We start from the raw sequence: 23,293 nt of genomic DNA, 5'->3' as shown, positions 1-23,293 counted from the left end.
GCTATTTTCTCCTTAAAGCCTCTGCACCTCAGCCCCCTCGGTTCGCCTTTTGAGGGTAGGCTGTAAGATGCTGCCTCTTCTTGAAGTTTGCTCCGGTACCCAAAGTGATCTCCCGGCCCTTTCAGAAGAGCCTCTGGGAAGTCGAGGGAACTTGGAGAACTGGGTTCCGGCCTATATTTGTACCTGACATAGTTTTGCTACCTACGAGAATCGCTGTTTTATATAGTAAGTGACCTCCATGTACTATTGTCTTTTTGAGGAGGTGGCTCTGGGGTAGAAAGCAGGTAGGAAGGGGAGACGCTTATTTCCCCCCCCCTTTTTGTCATTTTGGCCGATGGGTTGCCTTTATCTATTTCTCTCCAGTCAATCTATTATTCTTTTTTTTCTCTTTTGGCCTTGACTGTCGCCTTGGTCCTTTATGGATTACGCCGTGCTATTAGTGGCGAAAGTGTGCCAGTAGTCATTCAACAATTTTAGCATCAATTCCTATAAACTGGTGTTTAATATGACATGTGCCATTTTTCTGCAAGAATACGGCTTGCGAAACTAGTTTCGCCTTGGAGCAAAGGCGGAAAGATAAACAAGCCTGCATAGCCAAAACACTGGCAATCTCTGCCTCCTTCTAAATCTTTTAAAGTCACGGAGTAATATTTTCAGGATTATGCCGCTGCCTCTGAGGAGGGAATGTCGCTGGCGTTAAAAAAAAAAAAAAAAAGAAAGGAAAAAAGCTAATGCAAATTAGAGAAAAATAATTTTCTTTCAGCGATATGCAATGTATTAGTCACTTGTTATCATGCTTAGAGGCAGACCTCATTTGCGCGTCTGCCAACTCGTTCACATCTGCTCAGAGCTGTTCAGGGCATTTTAACCTTGGCGGTGTCGTGTCGTAGTCCCACGGATCAAGAACGAGTAATTAAAGCTCTAAGCAGCAGCAAAAAAATTCATAGCCGCCCATCTGCATCGCAGTTGATTCGCTGCTTTGTTTCGGTGCGGAGCGCCGGGATGGGAAGGCAGGGCCGGCGGGGCATCGCCGCCACCGGCAACTTTATTTCCTTTTTTTCCTTTTTCTCCCCTCCCCCCTCCTTTCTTTTTTTTTTTTTAAAAATTTTTCTCGGAAAAGCCGAGCGCTGTTGTTGGGTTTCCTTTTTTCCCCCCAGTGTTTTCCCGCACGCCGCGACGGGCGGTGCGGGGCGCTGGCTGTGCCCGGCCGGGAGGTGCGTTTCTTGTAAAGGCCTGGAGAAGGTGATGTGAGGCTGGGACACGGAGTTGCGGAGACGTTTGTCGGGGTGCTTGTAACGCTGCTGTCGCGACCGAGGGCTCGCCGGCGCTTTCCAGAAGCGCGTCCAGAAAGCGTTTCCCACCAGGGAGAAACGTTAGCGCCGTAAACCCGACAGAAACTTTGGGGCGAGGCTAATTTTTATGCATCGTTTAGCAGAAACCGAGCTGTTTATTTGTTTATTGTTGGGGGGGGGGGGAGAGGAAGAAGCCCCAACTTCCCAAGCACTTTTTCTTACGTGCGGCCGCCGAAGGCCCCGGTGCACCGGGGGCCGGCCCCGGCCCCGGCCCTGCAGACAAAGCCCGGCGGGGAGCGGGAGGCTTTCAGCCCGGCCGCGACGGGTAAAACGAGAGACGGAGGCACCCAAGTTTAATATTTCGCTGTTGTGCGCCGGCCATTTGCTGCATGAGGCGCGGAGCCGCCGTCCCCCGGCGGGGCTGCCGCGGGGCGGGGAGGGGGGGGGGGAAGCGGAGGGAGCCGCTCCCCATCCATCAGCCCCTCGAAGCTGTTGCTGCGTAAATGAGGGAACCACAGGCCCTGTCAGCCGCAATTATGCAAAATGAAGTCGTCCGTGATCAATATCTCCCAACGTCCCCGACGGATGCGGGGGGGGGGGGGGCGCCCCCGCCCGGCGTGCCGCGGCGGCTCCGCGCCGGGGAGCGGTGCGCCGGGGTGGCCGGAGGGAAACCAAGGGCGTACGTCCCATTAATCACTCCCCCCCCCGGGGGGTGCGGCGGGGGCTGGGGGGAGGAAACGGGGGCCGTGCTCCGGCATTTCTGCAAGGATAACGTTGCGGAAGTGAGCGCAGGCTTTCGCCCAACTCTCTCTCGCAGTAGCGCTGGGACTTTCGTATTCAATGTGGGGGGGGTCTCCCCCCCCCCCCAGCCCCCTAAGTTTCCCGAGCTCTCGGGGAAGAGGGGGGCACGGCGGGGCTCGGCGGAGCCCGGTGAATGGCGAGCCCGTGGCGCTGCGCTCGCCCAGCCTCCCGCGGCCGAACAATGGGGGACGGGCGGGGGGAAGGGGCTGGCTTGGTGGTATTTTTCTTCCCCCCCTTCCCCCCCCCCCCCCTTCTTTCTATCCCGCTCCTGAAAAGCAAAAGCCATACGGAATAAAGGCAACAATGAAGGGCTCCGGGGATGCCGAGTGCGCGGCGGGTTAATGGGGTGGGGGCGCGCAGGCCTGCGCTCTCCCTTCCCCGCGCCGGGAATGCGGCCTTAAATTACCTGAAATGCACATTTCTGCCCGGCCCGCGGTGCGTGGGTGTGCGTGCATGCGTGTGCGTGTGTCCCTCTCCCGCTGCTGCCGCTGCTCCTCCTTCGCAGCCCGGGCTCGGCTGCTGCCTGTTGTCTCTGGCAGCAGCAGCGGAAACCTCGCTCCCGTGCGTGCGTGTGTGTGTGTGCGAGAGCGAGTGTCTGTGGGTGGGTGGGTGAGTGTGTGTGTGTGTGTGTGTGTGTGCGCGCCTCTAAAATGGCGCGGGCGGCCTGGGCAGGGAGATGCCGCGGCGGGTGGGCGAGGGAGGGAGGCCGGGCTCTCGCCGGGGGGCCCCGTCTGCGCGGGGGCCCGGGGGTTTTTGCGGCAGAGCCGGTTTGCGGCTCCCTCCCTCCACCGCCGCCTCCTTCGCGGCACGGCCGGAGCGGCGGCAGGCTGAGCCGCCGGTGCCGCCCGGCGCGGCGGGCGAGGGGAGGGGAGGGAACCCCCGGCCCCCCCGGGGAGAGCAGCCCGCCCGCCGCGGCGTGCGCGGGGGGACGGAGGCATCGACCGCCCCGGGGGGAGGGGGAGGGGGGGGGGGCGGGCGGGCGCCGTAGCGGCGATGCGGGGCTGCCGGTGCGGCGGACGGGGTCGGTGTTTCCCGCGAATCCCCGGGAAATCCTTCGTGCAGCGATGCCTCGGAGTTGGGTACCAGCCGCCTCGCCTCCCCCCGGCGTGCGTGTGGGGGAGGCTTTGCAGCTCCTCCGTCGCACCCCCTCGATGCGTTTTAACCGGGGGGGGGGGGGGGGGGAAATGGGAGCGAGGGCCCCTGCCCTGCAGATGTCCCGTAACCTCCGGGTGCGGGCATCGCCGTGTGCCGGGGCAGCCTCGGCCCCCCGGGCCGCCCCAAGGAGGCGTGTGTTTGGGGGTCCGGGGCTTCCCCCGCGGCTCCGCGGCAGGCAGTGCCGTGTGGGCTCCGGGGGAAAGCGGCCAGGGTTATTTGAAGGATCGCCAGCCATTTTAACTTTCCCTTATTGGCCTCCTCCCCCCGCCCCCTTCCCCAGTTCCTAGGCTTATCATTAATTGAAAACTTTTTTTTTTTTTATTATTCCCTTTTTGGCTGCCGCCGGCGCTGAGAGCGATGCAATGATTCGCCTCGCAGCATATGGGAAAGGGGGGAAAGCGCCGCTGCCGCTGCGGCGCAGCGACTGTCTGTGCAGGGTCCAAGGCGTGACAGACGGCGCGGGGGGGCGCGGGGGCCGGGGCGCCTCTCCCGCTCCCTCGGGCCGCCGGGGCCGGGGGGGCCGCCCCCGCCGGAGCCCCGCTGCGGGCGGAGGAGGAGGACGGCGGGGGGGGGGGGGGTGTGTGTCCTCCGCCGGGCCGGAGCCAGGCGGAGAGCGGCGGCCAGCCCGGGGCGGCGATGCCCGGGGCGGCGGGGAGGACGCCCCGGCGGGGCTGGTGCTGGGGCTGGTGGTGCTGGCTCGGCGGCCCCGGCTGCCCTCGGAGGGCTCCGCCGCGCCGTGTTTACACGGTAGAAAGTCCCGGTCGGCGTCCGACACGTGACGGTGTGGGAGCTGCGGGGGGGGACACACGGGGACACGACGGGGACGGGGTGGCTGCGGCAGGAGCCTTAAAATAGACGCCGACCCCCTTGCGCTGCCTGCACGCTGCCTAAACCGAAATGCACTACCGTCGTGCATGACTCAATATGTATTTTAAATCGGTTTAGCGATCTCGCTGGCGCATTGTGCTTAGCTTTATGGTTAAATGAAATGCCACACGTCCCGGGTAAAGGTCAAACTTCTTCTCTAATCCGCGGATCCGTGCGGCGGCTACTTAGGCTGCAGCTTCCTCCTCTGGTTTACAAAACGTGTCACTAGCGGTGATGCCGTGTGGAGACTGCAAAAAATAACCCACGGTATTTTTTCTTTTTTCTTTTTTTTTTCTTAAAAAAAGCGCAGCCACCCCTGTTCTTTAAACACTTGTCTAATATTAGATCGCTCGCTGCTGCCAGAGCTTTATACGGCGCATTGTAAACGGTGGAGCAATACAGTGTCTTTAAAGTCTCCTTTCTAGCCGTGGCACAGGTCGTTGTTTTAAATAACTCGTAAATATGTAAGTCGGAGGTACAAGATAAACGAGGTACCTAAACACATTCATAAGCAGCTGCCCGTATTTAAGCTTATAAATACTGTGCGGGCGCTGCCCTTTAAATCAAACTCCAGATGAACGGGTTGAGGGCTAATCGAAGTAGATCGCTACGAGTCCCCGATTGCTTTTCACTCCTCTCGCAGGGATTTCCACAAATCTAGAAATGATCCTTTCAGTGGCCTGGAACCGGGCGCCGGGGGGGGGGGGATGATGATGATGGGAGGGGGGATCAGAGCCGGGTAATTTATTGCAACGTTTTTAATTTCCGAAACGCCGGGTTGTTTTCCGAAGCGCCTGCCGCTCCGTCGCTGCCACCGGCGCTCGCAGACTTTTTTTGGGGTGGGTTTTTTTTTTGCCTTTTTTTTTTTTTTTTTTTTTTTTTAAACCCCGCGCAGCCCTCCCCGCCGGCTGCCGCCGCTGCTGCTGCCGTCGCTGCCGGCTCTGCGGCTTGTGCAGTGGAAACTGGCGGGCTGCCAGGCGGAGCTCGGAGGTGGAAAAGAGCGAAGGCGCCAAAAGGGAACTCGTGCGCCGCTGCAGCTCTCCTCCCGCCCCGCTTCCTGGCTCGCCGCGGCCGCCGGCCCCGCCGCCCCCCGCGGCCGCCGGCCCCGCCGCCCCCCGCCGGCACCTTCACCGCGCACGCTGCCGGCCGCGGCACCGGGGGAGGCCGCCCCGGCCCGGGCGGTGCTGCCCTCCCCGTCTTTCCCCCGGGGGCACGGAGAAGCGGCGTCTTCCTCCTCCTCCTCCTCCTCCTCCTTCCCCCCTCCCCGCGGGCATCGGGTTTTTCTCGTTTCCACGCCAGGAGCGTGTTAACAAAACTTTGCTGCTGCTGGCGTCAATGGCTGCCAAAAGTCTGTTGACGTTGCGAGGGAGACCCAAACGTTTCCCTTTTTAATCAGCTGCCCAAGCAGCGCGGGGTGTGTGTCTCTGCCTGCCTCGGCGGCGCGGGCAGCGCGGGCAGCGCGGGGCGGTGGGTGTTCCCGGCTCGGCACGGCTCGGCACGGCTCGGCACGCCGGGGCCCCGCTCGGCAGCACGCCGGGAGGCAGGTTAGTGCTTGCAGGCGCTTTTCACAACTGGTTTCACACGGCGGCATCGCTGCGGAACCGCGTGTGCGTTGCGCGTCTCCCCCCCCCCCCCCCCCCGCCTCCCTCCCTCCCGCCCTCCTCCGTGCATCACCGTCTATATTTAGCCGCAAATGGCTTTATCGGCCAGACACCTCCCGCAGGAAATGCCGTGCGCGCTCCGGCGGCCGAGCCCCGCTCCGCGCCCCGCCGCGCCGCGCAGCGGGGGCGGCCGGGGGGGCTGCGGCGCTCCGGGGCGCGGTGACAGCGGGGGGGGCGGGGGGGGGGGCGCGGTGGCCCGGCGGGGAGGAGGAGGACGGAGGGAGGGAGGGAGAGACAGACAGACGTGTCCTCGGTTTCCTCCGTGCGCTGGGGCGCTCAGCCCCGCCGTCGGGGTTGCATAACGGGGCCGGCTGCGCCCACCCCCGCGGAAGCCGGGTATAAATAGGAGCGGTGCCCCCTCGCACCCCTGGCCCCCCACACACCCCCGGCCCTCCCGTCGCACCCCCGGCCCCGCAGCGCTGAGGGCTTGGGGAGCTGCCGGCGTTGGGCCGAGGCGCTGGAGTCCCCTGCGAGCCGCCGGCCCCGACGGGCGGCCGCTTGCTGCGGGGAGAGAGAGAGGAGGAGGAGGAGGAGGAGGGAAGGAAGGGGCGTGCGAAGAGTTAAAAGTCTGCTGCTCGTTGCAATGAAATTATGGCTGGCAGTGGCGCCGCTGCTCGTTCAGCAGACCTCCACTTTTAAACAGTTCACAAGAAGTTCATCAGGGCGGCGATTATAACTGCACACACGCGCGCTGCCGGGGCGGCGAGCACCGAGGGGCGGCTTTTGGGGAGGGGGCTGGCAGCTGGCAGCCGTCGGGTCGCGGGCTCTGACCCGCCCGGGTGGGCCCTGGGACATCCCACCGCCTCCCCGCGTCCTGCGCCCCGGCGGGCTTTGCCCCGCTCCAGCCGTGGCGGTGGGACGTGGGGCCTCCGGATGACCCGCTGCGGCTGGGGAAGCTCTCGGCCCTCCGTGCGTGCAACTTCAGCGTTTCGCTATCTGCACATGTCCGGGCTCTAATTCAGGCGCTGTGCCTTATCTTAATGATACACTTCCACCGAGGAAACCAGGCGGGCGCAAGGCGGCCTCTCTGGGGAGCGGCGTGGGTTGGCCTGGCATGCCCCCAAACGAAAGCGGGGACCGGGGCCATGAGCCACCGGGGCCCCTCTCCTCCAAGCTGGCGTCCGTCCCTCACGGGTGAGGCGGCGCGCGGGGCGGCTACTAACCTTATGTAAAACCTTAAATCACTCTCTCTGTGCTGCTGCTGCCTCTATTGAAAACATTACGAGCGGCGCATCTGGAAACCAGTAAATCTGTCCAGAAACCGTCTTTCCAGTGAAAAAACTCCGTTTGAATGATAGCGCGGTATCTAATCTCCGCGGATTTTTGTTTCCTCGCAGCGATTTTTGCGGGCTTCATTAGGGAAAGCTAACCGTTCTGGAGGGAGGAGGGTCAACACGCCGTTTCATTAATATACATTTGTTCCAGACGTGGAGTTTTGCACAAAAGGCCTCTCTGAGGGGAGAAAAAAGTGTTGGGAACAAGGCTTTCCTGCCGTTTCAGTTCTTAAACCTCTCCGAACGTGTGCGAAGTATTGTGTCGAAGGCCCAATCTGGGCTTCTTCCCCACTAAATGCCAAAGTGATCATTTGCATATTTTGTAGCCTGACAAAGGAAATGAGTTTGCTGGGGAAGCATGGATGCTTTGGGAGACGTTAGGCATTAAACTCCCAGTGGTCAGTCGCCCGTTACTGGCTTGTGTGTGCGTGTGTGGGTGTGTGTAAAAGGAGTATCGTGCCTCCCCGCTTAAAGGCTTCTATTTTTGTGAGAGAGGAAGAGCTGAGGGATATCCTGTGCATTATAAGGCTCCCCCTACTTATTAACCCAGCATTTAGCACAGGATGCAGGCTGAAGCTCAGTCAAAAGAAACGACTCAACCTCCGAAGAGCAATTAAAATCTTGCACTGGAATAAATCATGCGCCGCGATAATCCTGTTAATAAAACGCAGCTTGTCCTGACACTTTGCTCATGCAGCAAACTAGAATTTAATGCCAGCGGAGGTGGCGTTAGGCAAGGTAGAGGGGAGGAAAAGCCTTTCCCTCTCCGCCGCTGGACGTGAAAATGCGGTTACCTTTCACCTGCCTCTCCGGCTGCACACGGCGCCGATCCTCTTGGACTGCTAATACTTCTCCAGCGAGCCCGCTAATGATTTATTTCCCTGGAGTGAGCAGGCATCATTGAATTACTGAAAGCACTCGCAGCAGCAGCAGCAGCAGCAGCAGCAGCAGCAGCAGCAGCAGCAGCAGCAGCAGCTCCGATGCAGAAGCCACCAGGGTTCGGTGCTTAATCAAATCAAGGGGTGGGGAGCTCGCCAACCCGCTTACTATTTTTAACCCCTTTCTCCAAGTTAGTCATGTGCAGACGCTAAAGGGGAGGTTTTTATTTAGATCCCTTCTGTAGCAGTGTCTCTTCAGTTTTAAGTCCTCGCGTGAAAGCTTTATCAGCAATCAGTGTAGCTAATACACACGGTATGTGGCTGTTCTTGCGATGCACTCCTGCTCCTATGTGTTCCTAATGCAGGGCTTTTGTGAGCGCCTGTGGGTAGCTTTGCACGGTCCCCCAGCCCGTGGGGTCTCCCTCCGCGGTTCAGCCTATGTGAGAGGAAGGTTTGGGGTCTGGCGTGTACTTGGCCGGCTGAGTCATTTCTTGTTCAAATGAAATGCGGTGGAGAAACTTTTATTTGTCGATAGCCTGGAATGATTCTTAATTTTCTGGATGCGCGCTGGGGAAAACATCCATCTCCTCTGACCTATAAATGCCCTCAATTTGCTCCTTTATTGCAGGGTATCTCCCTTAGCGGTTAACGTAGGCAGCTCACTCCCCGCACCAATCCTGCATTCATTATTAATTACCCGGAGGGAGGCTGGCTGCTCCGCCGTGATGTTTGCACTTCCTTCTAGACAAATCTGCTCAACTTTTTTTCCTTTTCTTTTTTCTTTTTTTTTAATAGAATATAAAACCGTGAAGAAAAGCGGCGATTTTTAAGAAGACGTCATGCTTTCTGCAACTCCCCTGTATGGCAACGTTCATAGCTGGATGAGCAATGAAAGGGTCCGCATGTGTGGAATTAATGAAGACAGGTAAATATTTAAGCTTCTGGCAAGTTAAGCCACACTGTAATTCTGCAGCGTGAGGTCTCGGAGTTCGCTCGCTTCCCTAATGCCGGAGTAGATAGCTGCCGCCTTGCATCGAGATCAGCCCAGCTTGGAGGGGGAGCGGGGGGGAGAAACAAGACGTGCCTGAGAGTGGTAGAGCAGCCGCTGATTTACTATTTAACAGGCAACCTGGGTCAGTGAAGCAGGGACGCCCTTTAAAGAGATTACTCCCCAAAGCAGCCTTTAAATGCGCTTTTACAATTAATTTATTATTTCGTATTTGTGAAGGGGAATTAAACCAAATAGCGCACATGTTCTTGCGGTGACTCTGTACAGCAGAGGGGCTCCTGCCTGCAACTTGGCGTTCCCTGCCTTCAGACCAACAGCTTGTCCTGCGAAACAGGAACAGCAGCCTTTCCGTCTGCCACAAGTGAATTTCTCTTCCTCGCCACCTTTTTTCCTGCTGAATATCCCTCATTCAATGATTAAAATTGCAATCTCTAATAATTTTCAATGGGGTTGACACAGGCACCGGCTGGCGTCCTCTTCCCTTAAACCCCAGCTTTTTAAAAAGCGAAACGACACTGAACAGAAGCTGCAGGTAGGCCTGCAGTTCTCTGTGCCAATTTTGTGTGGTTTTAGTGTTTTTCTGCCTTTTCTTTGAGCCCGTCTTCTCACCGTTGTGTGAAAAGCCTCTCAGAAGCTGGGGAAAGTTTCTGGTCTTTGCAGGGACAAACTATTTGCAAACATGAACTGGAGGAAAATGGCCAAACCTCTCACTCTGCCTTCGCACCCTCTCCCCCCGCTTTCCTCTCAGTTATTTAGGCATAATGTTTTTACGTGTTACTTGCAGGAAAGGTGAATCTTTTAAAAATGATTAAACAAATACATGAAAATCGCATTTCTACTCTAAGGTGATGATATGCCTTTAAGCACTTTGATTGAAAGGAGTTCTTTTGGGTAATGCTGAAACTTTCCTTCTGCTGCATGTCAGCAATTTTTATCCCTGGGATTTGAAATTTGGCACTAAGGTATATTCTTTATCGGTGCTTTCTGTGATAACAAGTCCCAGTGCTGCAACACTGGTATGGCACAGATGTGCAGGTCCCTCTTTAGCGTGGAACAGCTGATGTTCGTATGATATTAGCGTGTGTGTTTTAATTTTCTCCTCGGCAGCGTTTATGGGTGGTACATGAACAGGGTATGTTTAAAATAGTGTATTCTCTCCTTGAAAAAGAAATAAGGGCAAGGGGCAGAATAGAAAACCTTGACAAAGATCACTTGTGTTGGAAGAGGCTGCTCTGAGGTGTGCTCGGTGTCTTCTTGCTGTCAAAACCCTTTATACTTGTTTTCAAATGGTCATTGCTTTCTAAAGTAGTCGCTGTGCACGGGTACGGAGGAGGATAAATACGGTATCATATAGGACTTCTCTACGGGAATCAAAACATGGAGGTGATATAATCTTGTACTGATCTGAGATGCGCAGGATGTTTTCAAATAGTCAGCTTCTGTTTCTTAATAGGAAAATTCCCGTTAACGATGGCGATGCGCCGAAAAGCAGACTGGAGTTGAGGGAAGAAAATCACCTGAATCACAGTGTGGTAAGAAGTCAATAGCTTCATGCTGCAGCTGAATCTGTGCCTGTCCTCCCCACCCCGTCTCCCACCCCCGGGTGTTATTACATGATCCATTTGGAGAAATTATTAAAATACCTTTCTGTTGCAGCTCTAGCCGGGCTTGAGCACATAAGAGTTGTTTCTCTGAAACAGTGAAATAGGACTTTGTTTATTTATCTCGTTAGTCTGTTGAGGCTGACTTTGTGGTGTGTGTTGTTGTATGACGTTGTACTCTTACTTCTGCTCTGTTATGAATGATGTCACACAGCATACCATCACGTGTAACAAGAATAGTTCATGTAAGCGTTAAGTACGTCAACGTTTCAGCAAAGTTGATGATTTTCTCCTGCGAGCGTACGCGGGGAGCGGCGAGCGGGGAAGAAGTTCGATGGTGGACCTTTCTTCGTGCTGCGTCCTCAGACGCCTCCCTCTGTGAACCATGTGGCGGTGCCGAGCCCTGGAGCAGAGCTGCAGCGGGGGGAGAGGTCCTGGAGGAGGAGGAGGAGGAGAGGCTCTCCATCCTTCCCTTCCCGCTCTCCATGCCCCAGTCCGCATCCTCTTGCTCTGGCGGGGCTGGGGCTGAGGAGCTGGTTGCTGCATGGCAGTGGTGCCACTGAGCATCGTCCCTGGGCCACTTCTGGCTGCTTGGGCTGTGGGTCCTCACGCCTTTGTTTTTAGCTGATGAATTTTGGATGCGGAGAGATTTGCATTGACTTTTGCAGTGATAGATATTGCTCCTTAGGTTCCTGTTCTCCTATTCTCCAGCCCCATCAGCCTCTGTACGTTTTCACGACTTAACAGTGTGTTTGCATTGGTATTGTTTCTCTTCCCAACGCTGACATGTCTGTAGCTTGAGCGGTAGTCATTGTAGCGAAATGTGAAAGTAACATACTTCTTGTTCTGTAAAGGTGGATGCGACTACAGCACATCGCATTGACAGTCTCGCAGCTCTGAGTATGGACAGGTCTGGACTCATGCGAGAAGGACTCAGAGTCCCCAGTAGCATTGTCTATTCCAGCTTGTGCGGACTCGGCTCAGAAAAATCACGAGATGCTACGAGTTCGATAGCCGGGCTCGGATTTACTCCTGAAAGAAATCCAGAGATACAGTTTAAATCTAATCCCCCCGAAGCGGTAGAAAACGCAGCTGTCTCTGGAAAAGCCCCAAATGGCTTCAGCGCTATATACAAAACGCCACCTGGAATACAAAAAAACTCTGTCCCGACGGGGGAAACGCTGGGTTTGGACCGAGCTGCGGGTGACAAGCAGAGTCCCCTCGGTGTCAATGGTGCTAGTTACCTAAGGCTCCCCTGGGTAAACCCCTATATGGAGGGCGCAACGCCCACCATATACCCTTTCCTTGACTCACCAAATAAGTATTCGTTGAACATGTACAAGGCATTGCTACCTCAGCAGTCCACCTACAGCTTACCGCAGCACCTGGCTTACTCGCCCGTATGTACGAACGGTGAACGTTTTTTATACCTGCCTCCCTCCCACTACGTTGCCCCCCACATCCCTTCGTCGCTGGCATCACCCATGAGGCTCTCGACTGCTTCGGCTTCACCGGCGATCCCGCCTTTGGTGCACTGTCCGGATAAGAGCTTGTCGTGGAAGATGGGCGTCAGCCCTGGCACCCCCGTCGACGCGCACGCCTACCCCCACATCCAGAGCAGCAAGCAGCCCCGGGTCCCTCCCGCCAAGCCGGCCCCCGCCAACATGCCGGCGGACCCTGCGCTCCTGCTGCCGCACTCGCCCCGGCCGTCCCCCCGCCTCCCCCTGCCCGCCCAGGTCGGGGACGCCTACGCCGACTTCCACAAACACTTCCCCAGGATCACCACCTCTCCCTCCTCTGCCGTTACCCTCCCAAAGCCCTACGTGAACGTCGGCGGCGAATTTCCACCCTCCCGCCTCTCCAACGGGAAGCTTCCCAAAGGCAGCGACGCTGGGGAGGCACCCCCGCCGGCCGCCCCCCATGCGAGGAAAGCTGGCCACGACCGGAAAGACGGCAGGTCCCCCCCGCTCCTGGAAAAGCAGACCCCGACCAAAGACGTCACCGACAAACCCCTGGACTTGTCGGCGAAAGTCGTCGACGCGGAAACCGCCGGCAAGTCAGACCACGGTAAGAAAATGACGCCGACGGTGCTGGTGCATGGCAGGGCGGGAGGGGGGACGCACTTGCCCAGCAGCGACATCGTTCAGAAAGAAACCATTTCTCCCGGCAACGGCTGCCCCATCTACAGGCCTGAAATTATCAGCACGGCACCTTCCTCCTGGATCGTTCCCGGTCCCAGCCCTGGCGAGGAGAGCGGGAAGAGCGTCCAGCTGAAAAACAAGGCGCTGGACTGGGTGATCCCGCAGCAGCGGAGCTCCTCCTGCCCCAGGATGGGCGGCACGGAGGCAGTCGTCGGCAGTGTTTCGGGGACGGTGTCGGCCGGGGGGCGGCCAGCGTCAGCGTCGCCAGCTCCCAACGCCAACGTGGATTGCGCCAAGATGGCCAGGAGCTCCGCAGAGAGCACCGCCTCGGTCATACAGCACGTCGGGCAGCCGGTCGCCACCCCCGCAAAACACAGCAATAAGGTGGCCAAATCCTGCAGCCAGGAAGCCAACTTCAAGGCGAGCGAGACCGCCCTGGCCTCCAGCCCCATCTTCCTGCCGCCCAACGAGGCGTTTCGCTCCCCACCTCTGCCCTACCCCAGGAGTTACCTCCCGTACCCGGTGCCGGAGGGGATAGCCATCAGCCCTCTCTCCCTCCACGGGAAAGGACACGTGTATCCGCACCCTGTCTTGCTGCCCAACGGCAGCCTCTACCCCGGTCACCTGGCTCCCAAACCCGGCCTCCCCTACAGCCTGCCGGCGGGGCGGGGGGAATTCATGACCTACCAGGACGCGCTGGGGATGGGGATGGTGCACCCCATGCTGCTGCAGCATTCGGCTTTGGAGATCAATAAGGAGGAGAAGGCGGAAAGGAGGTCGCGGTCTCATGAGAGGGTCCGCTATGAGGACCCGGCTCTGCGGGGTCGGTTGCCGGAGCTCCTGGAGAACAGCGGGAAGATGCATTTCGAAGTACCCGGCGACAAGAGCGTGAAATTGCACCAGAGCTCCAGCCACAGTAAAAACTCGGCCAAAAGCGACAAACACCTCTTCCCGGATCTTCTGCGAGATGAGCAAGAGGTTAAAAGTGAAGCAAACGTAACGAAAGCCGGCTTTGCTACGGAAAGCAGTAATCAGGCTAATGACCCTACAAAGCACAAGGTAGAGCAGGCGTCGCAGCACAGAGATTTTATTGTAATGAGAGAGGAGTTTGGAAGAAATAATGATCTTCATGAAACCTATAATTTCAAGCAAGCCCAGAGTTCATCAGTGTTCGGCTTAAGGAAAGAAGATTTATCTGTGAGCCAGCCTAAAGAGAGAGTGACGGTCCAGCCTTCACCCGCTTTCTTGGAAAGTGCTCACGAGAGCGATGCTCCGGCTCTGGCTTTTGGCAAAGTGCAGGAGGACGCGAAGCCATTCTGCATGGGGACCGCGCCACCGAGCATCGACGCCAGCCAGACCTATACCAAAGACGGAGCCGACGACGCAGAATCTGCCGATGGCAAAATATTGAAACCCAAGCCGTCTAAGTTGGCCAAGAGGATCGCAAACTCTGCCGGTTACGTAGGTGATCGATTCAAGTGTGTGACGACCGAACTGTACGCAGACTCCAGCCAGCTCAGCCGGGAGCAGCGGGCGTTGCAGGTGAGTCCGCGCGGTCCAATGACCGCCGCGCTTTTTGTCGTTATTTCTCTGTTGCAAGTCGCAGTCAAGTATTAAAGTTGAGAGAAGCAACGCAGGTGGGGAAATAGGAAATTTTTCTGTTAGGGCGTACTCGCCAGAAACCGTTTTAAATAGCAAAGTAAGTTTGTTAACGAGAGCGAGGCGATGTAAAGAATAGTATGTATGGCTTTTATGTATGCACGCGCTAGTAAGCTTTAGAGGGCTTTTACTAAGATCTAATAAAAATGTTAATTTACGTATGAAATGTTTGTGCAGTTACGGAGGGGAGTCGGACAGGTCTGCATGTTACCTTGGTGCCAGCGATGGCTGTAATTTCTCAGCTGGCCTGTAGCGCTGGCTCGCAAAGCGTACCCAGAAGTTGCGATTAGTATGCCAAATGTGCCGTTTGATGGAGAGGAGTCGCAGCCATGTATTAGCGGGTCTCAGGCAACGTTTGCGCCAAGCGAACGCGTAGGAAAGGGTAGGAGCGGTACTGAGGTTGATGCTGAGGGATGACAGACAGATACTGTATAGGAATATCCTTAAGGTATTTTACTTTTAATGAAGGGATGAGTTAAGCCAAATTGTTTTGCATTGTTAAGAAAAGAATTGGTTTATGCTTATAAAAATGGATGAAATTATCTAAATGATCCATTGAGTGCCCATTTTAATTACATAGATGGAAGGATTACAAGAGGACAGTATTTTATGTCTACCTGCTGCTTACTGTGAGGTCAGTTCTTCAAATTTTTATTACTAGACTCTTACATAAACCTTTGAGTTAAATTTCATTTCCAAATACACAAAGGGAAGTTTGTGGGCCATAGTCGTCTCTATTCATTGTACGGTTTTGTGTTGTTTTTGTTTTTTTTTTCTTTTTGTTTTGTCTCTTTTTACCTCCAAAATGGAATGTTTTTGTTTTATATACAGTATACGTTTATATATATCTTTTTTATATATATACACTTATAGATGAAAGAATTGTGTGGCTATTTGCATAGAGATGCTAGAATGCTGTTTTGCAAGTCAGGTGTGTTAAACTCCTACCCTAGCTATCTATCTCAAACCTTGGTTTTGAGCTGATTTTTCTTTGGAAATGCTTTCATATAAGGTAAGGTAAATGAAGTAGCTTTTATCGCAAGACTTTTTTTTTCATATCAATTCTCTTTCTAGCGTGCAATGATGCGCTTCTCAGAGTTGGAGATGAAAGAGAGAGAAGGCCAAACAGCTACCAAAGACTCAGAGGTCTGCAGATTCAGCCAGGCAGACTGGGAAAACTTGAAAGGAAACAGTGAAAAGAAGCCAAAGTCTGTCGCTCTGGAAGATGCCATTGCTGACCAAAATGACAATGACAGATGTAAGCGAATTTAGATGGCTTTCTGAAGCGCGTATGTGTCTCTCTGCCGCGGCAGCTGGCGGCAATGCTGCGCGGCCGGCGTAATCTTCGTGTGCTCGCGGTGTTGCTCGTTAAAGTCACTGACCTCGGGCTCTGCCGGTACGGAGCTGCTGTGGCTGGTGCTCTCCGTGCTTCTTTTGGGGTCTGCAAGACACTGGTTACGGTTGTACTTGCTTTTCAGGAGACAGTTAACTGCTGCTGAAGTTACTGTCTTAAAGAGATCGTCCTTTTAATTGGTGGGGTACCACGTCAACCAGTTGAAAGCAAAGGTCTAAGGCTATGTTTTAAATGCAGAAAGGAGGTGGGGGAAGCGTGAGAAGCAACAAGGAGTCCAGCTTTCTGAGGGTGCTGTAGCTCTGGGAGATGCCACTATTGCAGCTTCCAGGCAAAGCAAGGATGGAGGACTGAAGGGTGATGGGGAGCATGAAAGGGTGTGATCTGCCAGCCTGGCTCATCCGTAAAAGCTGGCTGTAAAACTCCAGACTATGAGAAGCTAGTTTGCCTGGGTGACTTCTTGCTGCAGTGGCTGGGGCGGGTACGTGCGCTCGGGTGATGCAGGTCCTCGAGGGCAGGCGGGGGGGCTGCGAAATTCCCCATGGGGCTGGCTGCTCCCTCTAGGCTGTGGCAAGGTATCAGAGGGCTATGGACAATGTGTGCTAGCAACCCTGCGCTAAAAGCAAGACAAACTTAAAAATAAATAGATAATTTTTTTTTTTTTTTCCTGTATGCAAGAAAAAGTTTTTCGTTTTTTTTTTTGAGTCATCTGGCTTCCATCACTTTCCCAAATTTTTTTCTTTTACCTATATAATTAAGGAATGGACCAGTTCCACTTACTGCTACTTTGTTTTTAACAACTCAGAAAAAAAAAATCTATGCTGAAAGTATTGCAAAACAAGAGGAAACACACTGCAGGCTGCGTCGTGCGCACACGCGCGTGTGTGTGCGCGTGCACTGTGCAACTCAGTGGTTAAGTGTGCTCTTCCGTAGGTGGAGATTCATGAGTAGGGCTACTAGAAGATTTCATTCAGGCAATTTAATAACTTTGAATTATTGTTCTGGTCTTTGTTTAATGCTTTTGGCAGAGAGCACGCTGGTCAATCGTACTTGCTCGGTTACTCACCTAAATCAGGTTACTGTGGGATTGCTGTCACTGAAATAACAGCCTCAACAAAAATCAGCCTGGCAAAATAGCAAGGGAAAGTTTTAATTGTGGAAGTGGAGAAGGTACCAGGGTGGGGAGAGGCTGCACTCCTGGAAGCTGAGTGGGCTTTCCCTTCTCCGAGCTCTATCGAGGCAGCTTCGGGGAGGAAGGCACCGCTGCCGTTGTGGTCCCTGCGCTAAAGCCGAGAGCTTGGCAGGCTGCCGCCCCCCTTGCTTCTCGGAGGGCTCCGGGCACCCTGGTGACATCCTCCATTAAACCCCACCCTGCATCTGCTGGAAAGCATCAAGAGCAGCAGCACCAGCTTGCTCTGGCAGCAGGGTGAGCTGGGTTCGGGGTGGGGAGAGGGGGACGGGGGTCTGCGGGCTCAGGGATGGGCACAGAGGACGGAGGGAGAGCCTGTTTTGGGGGCGTGGGGCGTGCTGCTGGCGGGGGCTGTGGGTAGGAGGAGCATTAGAGCATGGTTTGCTGAAACACCCCACCCCACCCCACCCCATCCTTGCAAAACGCTGATGATATGGTGCGTCCTTAAATTCATCATTTAGTGAGGTCTCCAGCGCTTGAATCTGCTGGCTAAAATGTGTTTGAGACTATTAAATAACTGTTGGAAGCAGGGAAAGTATGTTCGGTCTTACGTTCGTTCCTCTCATCTTCTAATTAGCTCTGACTTAACAGGCTATTTCAGAGTTTGGCCGAATGTCTAAATTCCTAAAAGTGCAGATCTGTTCTGCTGAAGGAGCTCCTCTTCCGTATCCCCGGCCGTACAGCCCCGAGTACTTACTGGTACAGATTCAGTTCTCAGTAAAAGTTTTTTATTGTGGTGGTTCACCTCCTGCCCCTTGGGATAGCAGCTGATAAATCAGGAAGCCGAGCTGCACGCTTCTTGAATGCCTCCAGTGTAGTGGCTTGGGCTCTGGTGGGGCTTGAGCCGCCAGCAGTCTTCATGCATCTCTCGCCGAGCAACTGGCAAAGGGGCAATACGCTCTGCCTGCTTTTCCCCTTCATTTATCACCAGCGAGAGCCAGGGCTACTTATCGCTTGCTCTCCCTTTCCCTCCGGTTTCTAACCACGCTGTTGGTGCGTTTGGCTTTAAAGCTGTCGAACGGGAACTAGCTGATGGTCTGCAACCTCTTCCGTTTTCCTTTCTGCCTCCTGCAAGCAATCTTGCTGCTGAAAAGATGTTTCACCTCGTTTTACGTAGCGTTCGTCCAGTGCTGGCTAAAAGCAAAGCGGCGTGCCTTCACATGTGCGAGCGGGGAACTTAGGAGCAAAACCATCGAGCTGTTAGGTGCAACCCTTGCTGCAAGCGCTTCACCTGCCTGGTGTCGGTGGGGAAGAGGAAAACCGCAACCGAAACTGTGATTGTGGCGCGGAGCCGGCTCGCAGGGCTCCTCCGCGGCCGCCTCGGCGCGGCTGCAGCTGTGCCTGGCGCGGAGCGCAGGGGCCGAGCGGGGGCCCAGCAGCTGCTCGCCCCCTCGGCTCCTCTAAATCTACCAGTGCGACGACAACAACAACAACAACAAGAAAAGCCTAAATAACACAGGCAGGTGATGCTTACAGAGGCATCTGATGGGATGGGAACTCCTTTTTTTAGCTTGCCCCGGGTGTTGCTCGTTTTCCTAGCTGTAGAGCACGTGTACGGACTTTTTTGGAAGCAAATGAAGGCACGATATCCGATTCCTTAAACTTTTCCTCTGATTTGGCGGTGCATGGCTTTGCCGTACCCAGAGCCTTCTTAAGCTTCATTGTGTGTTCTGGAGAAGGTTAATAAAGGTGGGTTTGTTTTCGGTTTTGTTTTTCAAAAAATGCCCGATTTAAGGGGGTAGCTGCGTTAGCTAATTAATGAGCAATTAAAGCCAAGGAGTAAAGTGGAAGCGCTTTAATTCTCTCCCATCTCGTTTAGGTTTTGCTGGGCATTAGGTTTTGCCGCGAAGCTGCTTTGTTGCCAAGGTGACTTGTAAATGTTGCTGAGGCGATGCTGCTCCAGTGCATTTCCATAGCACAAACATGATAAATTATGGGATGCATATGTCGTGAGTCATAGAATTGTTCAGAGATCAAGTGATTTAAGCTATTGACACGGACACGCGCATCAATACGGGCATGCGATGATCGCATGTCAGTTCATAACAAAGCTCTTCTAGCGGTATTGAAAATCATACCCGAATGTGAAAGATTGAATAAATTCTACAAGCTGTGAATTTCTTGATCGGGGAGCGTGATTTTACCCGTTTATCTAATTTTCTAGGAGGAAGACGCTGCCCGTTTAAGCCTTAGCTGGGAAAAATAAAACCTGATATGTTAAAAGCCTGATCTTAAGGCCTGAGGTCATGGGGAAAAAGTTAAAGCAGTTTCTGTGTGTGAAAGTAAATGGTGTAATGTGCCAAAGCCTTTAGAGCTGATCTTCAGCCTTGGAGCGAGGTGCCGGTGTCCCTCTGCGTGGTAATCCCCCGCTTTGCTTTTCTCTCTGGGCTGCGTGTATACCTGAACAAATGAAAGATGGAGACAGTAAACATGTCCTTTGCCCTGGTCAGTTATTACCTTCCTGCCGCAGGACATAGTGCAAAAAAAAAGGGGAAAAAACAAAAGTCTGTGCAGGGAGAATGGCGGTTGCTTGTTTGTGCAGTGCAGTGGGCTTGGGCAGAAAGAAACAAATGTGGAAAGCTCCCAAGCAGAGGTACTTGGAGGGAAAAAATGAAATCAGCTGGGTTCCCTCTGCCCCGTGGGATACTCAGAATTGGATGCTGAAGGTGACTTAGGGAATTTCTCACTGCCGTTGTGATCTCCGTGCTGAATACTGGGTTTTAGCATTGGGATAGTCATTACCGTCCTCGGATGAATAAAGGGTGCGCGCAATGAGACGTTGCTCCAGGGAAGAGGAAAGGCTGTTTTTAGCTGCCATGTTATTTCAACAAAAGAATCGCAGATGAAACACAAAGATGTGTTTCCTTGTTTGCATCGCATGGGAGGGCCTGGTCTCAAGCAGCTGACGGCAACAGGAAGATGGGAAAATGAAGGAAAGTTTTTTTTGGGTAGCGTGTTTGTGCGTGCGTGCATGTCACTGTTTCTCGTGAGATTGTAACCTGTGCACTGAGGGGATACTGCTTCAGGCAGAAACCATATGTGAAGAAGCATTTTCTTAATTCTTCCTTGTTTCTAGTTTGGTAGGACAGTGAGAAATGGTGTGAGTTGCCGGTGCTGGTTCTCACAGCTGATGCGAGACTGGCAAATGCTGGAGGCTTGAGGAAGGAACACATTTAAGAGTTTAATCTCCTTACTCATAAAGGTGTGTTGCTATTTATCCTGTGTTTCTGGCTACCTCGTCACTGTTTGAATAATGATGATATGAAAACTCCCAAGTATTTTGTTGTTGTTTTCTTCCTCGGGCGGCGAAAAGGATGTTGTAGATACATGGTGGGGGGAACAAAGGCAAATAAATTCTCCTTGTCCTTGTTGGGCATGCACGATATGCTTATGTTGCTGTGCCTCATGTTGACATTTATATCTTAATTTGGGGAGACATCGTGTCTGATCCGGGTTGCTTGCAAAACAGTTTGAGGACAGAGTGGAATCCGGTGGTAAAATATTAATAGAGCCTGTGCTCCATGAGGCGGTCGCCGCTGTGCCAAGGGGAAAAAACCTCTGGGCGTGCGACATGTCCGTGCAAGCTGCATAGGGAGCCTGACAGCCTGTGGGTTGTGCCGTGTCCCGAACAGCCACTGACCTTTGTCCTTTCGCGGTGAAAATCCGGCTGTAGAAGAGGCGGGGAGCATCAGCAGCGGAGCAGATAGGCAAGGACACGTCCCGCGCGGCTCCCCGGCTTCGCCGTCTCTGTCCTCCCTGTGTCGATGCAGGATGATTACACAACCCGGATTAACATGCCGAGATGTTGCTCCCCTAATGGTCTTAACTGCATCTAGCGGGACAGATTGCAGAGGCGCGTGTGCGGCGAGCAGTCCTCGAGAGGGATTTCTGGCTCGGCGGCCAGGGAGACGTAGCTCTGGTCGCCTGAGGGGTCCCCCTCGGATGTGACTGCAGAGCGGAGGCAAAGGTGTCACAGAGCTGCTGGCAGCAAGAGCTTTTTGGATAAACTTCAATAGACATGGGCTGCTCTCTGCGGCATGCGAAGCCCCGGAGAAACGCCAACGGTGACGAGCTGTTAGCGAGGTTACAGCAAATGTCTCTCCCCTCCTTTTTATTTTTTAGCAGGGACGGTCTGAGCAAGCGGCGCTCGGCATCTCTGTGCCGAGTCCTCTTGCAGATAGAGAAAGAATTAATCTGCAGCGGGTCGCTTTCGGTGGCGGCAGCCTGGAATTAGCTTGCTGTTTCCTGCAAGCCCCAAAGATTAAGACCATCAACGCCCCCCCCCTACAGCCTGCTACTTCCTCTGACCCTGCGAAAGCTTCTCTGGGAATTGGTCAGGATGTGCCTGCCTTTTCTCAGGCCAGGCAGTGTTAGGAGCAGGAAAGCTGTCCCGATCGAGCAGCTCTCGGCGTGAACCGTGGTGTGTAGCTGCTGGTACTGCTGGAGACGCGGAGGCTATAAACAGTGGGAGCGTGGCGGAGAGTGCCCTTACCTGATCCGCTCAGGGAAACTGAGCATATAAGTATCATGTTTCCTCATGAAAGGGGGAAAAATAGCAGGTTGCATTAAAAATGTAAAATGAAATCTGATAGAAGCGTTTCTAAAGTGATATTTAAAACGTGGCTGGTCCAGCTTCTTTTATGCTGTGTGAAACAGGACTGCCGGTGCTGTTGGTGTGGTTATAGGGTACAGCTGTTGGGCAGCATCTTCATGCCAGATGTGCAAGCACGGGGTGTTGCCAGATCCGTTCTGGTTCGGGGGCACACTGGCGATTTAGAGGCACAGTCATAGTAAGCTGAGATACCTGTTTTCTGGAACATGTCAGCATTGCTGGCTGGAAGAAGTGTGACAAACTGTGTTTTAAAGTCTTGAAGGGAGCAGGTGTTGGCCAGACGGCCTTGCGGAGAGGAGCATTGCCAAATAGCAGAATGGCCCGAGCGTCCCGCTTGCCTGGAAAAAGTCAACTTTTGTTTTGGTTTTTCTTGGCCAAATATCCTTTGCTGTTTTATAAAGCAGCCCTGCAGACAGCTTCCCAAACATCTCGCAAACGTGCCCGCAAACATCTCCAGAACCCTAGGTGCTGCTTGGAGCCATTTCCAAGTTGTGATGAAGAAAAATCTCATCAGAGGGTTTTTTTCCCCCCTCGGCCTTGCATTGCTGACAACAGGTATTTTAAGGACGGTCGCGAAACCAGAAGGTGTTGGCAGAGCTGTAGGAAAGTGTTCTCAAGATAAGGTGGGATAGAGCGGGGCTGCATCCAGGGGCTGCCAGCGCCTGGACGCTGGCGTGGTGGGTCTCGGAGGGGACGGGAGGGGAGAGGGGGCTGCCGGGGAGCAAAGTCAGCCCTGGCAAGGGGGAAGAGCAGAAGCTGAAGGCCAGGCTGTATGGGGGAGGAGGCTGAGTAAGGATGGGACCAGGGGGAGGGAAGGGAAACGGAGCTGTCAGGAGACCAGGTAAGAAACCAGCAGATGTGTTTGCAGGAAGGGAGGTGGGAGAAGAAGGAAGGGCAAGGAGAAGGAAGAGGAAAAGGGACAGTGAGCCATGGGGAAGTAGGATGGAGCATACAGAGAGTTTGCCAAACAGCGGCAGACGTGCAGAAAGAGTACTGGTCAGCCAGGAGGGCTAAAACGCATGGGAAAACCAACTTGTCTGTGAGAATTGTAAATAGGAAGCTGATTAACCGTGTTGCAGTCTGTACCGCACGTCTGCCTAACCGTGCCTTGGCTAGTTTGGATAAACCCAAGAAAAAATACCTATTCAAGATGATGATAAAGTGTCATTTGAAGTCAAGCATCCATTTAAAATTGCTTAATATGTCTCTAAATTTGTGGGAACAGTATTGGAGAGGGGAAGCTGAAGCTAGGGCAAGCGTGGGTGGTTTTGTGGCTAATTTGTCAGACTAGTTTCTAGTAAGCTTTTCAAAGCTCACCTGCTCGCTGCTGCTGGAAATATTCCCTGAAAAAATGTGAGGTCTTTTTTAAAAGGAGGTGACAAAGAACATGTGATGTACAGTGACTGGCTGGTTACTTGAAGTGAGGAAGCCTTTTTATAACCTTGGATTCAAGTAGTGCTTTTTGCAAAATATCACAGCTATTCTTAGTGGTATTCCCGTGTACGTGTGTGCGTGCTCCATATCCCATTTATATCTCCAGAAGAGGGGACGAACGCTTTTAAGTCAGACTGCAATTTGATGCGAGAAGTTAGGGAAGGATTAGGAATTGGCAAAAGACTAATACTTCATTGTCATCAGAAGATATTTTTGAAAACAAAGTCATCGCAAAGTGGAGCTTGGATTATTACTTACCGCGGTTTTGGGGGGCAGGGTTGCTTTCTGGAAAGGGTCTGTGCTTTCGATATCCGAAGATATTTCTTTATTTTAAAAAGCATATTGTGATGTGCCTATGGATACAAGTAT

At 54.0% G+C, this 23,293-nt stretch overlaps 1 protein-coding gene across 6 annotated transcripts in view; it reads left to right on the top strand.

The window, feature by feature from the left end:
• BCOR (BCL6 corepressor) overlaps nt 1–23,293 on the top strand; it is an 82,626-nt gene that overhangs the window by 34,667 nt on the left and 24,666 nt on the right. For 5 of the 6 annotated variants that reach the window (XM_082337992.1, XM_082337991.1, XM_082337987.1 and 2 more), the window contains exons 2-6: nt 8,724–8,853; nt 10,391–10,469; nt 11,393–14,221; nt 14,919–14,972; nt 15,413–15,596. In XM_082337992.1, coding sequence (XP_082194118.1) covers nt 8,768–8,853; nt 10,391–10,469; nt 11,393–14,221; nt 14,919–14,972; nt 15,413–15,596 — 3,232 coding nt within the window. In that variant the 5' untranslated portion in view covers nt 8,724–8,767. The remainder of the gene's footprint in view (nt 1–8,723; nt 8,854–10,390; nt 10,470–11,392; nt 14,222–14,918; nt 14,973–15,412; nt 15,597–23,293) is intronic. The other variant, XM_082337990.1, reaches the window with a different exon arrangement.

Source organism: Platalea leucorodia, assembly GCF_965183815.1.
Source record: "Platalea leucorodia genome assembly, chromosome: 2".
NCBI classification, from domain to species: Eukaryota; Metazoa; Chordata; class Aves; order Pelecaniformes; family Threskiornithidae; genus Platalea; species Platalea leucorodia.
This window is presented reverse-complemented; position numbering and strand designations above follow the sequence as displayed.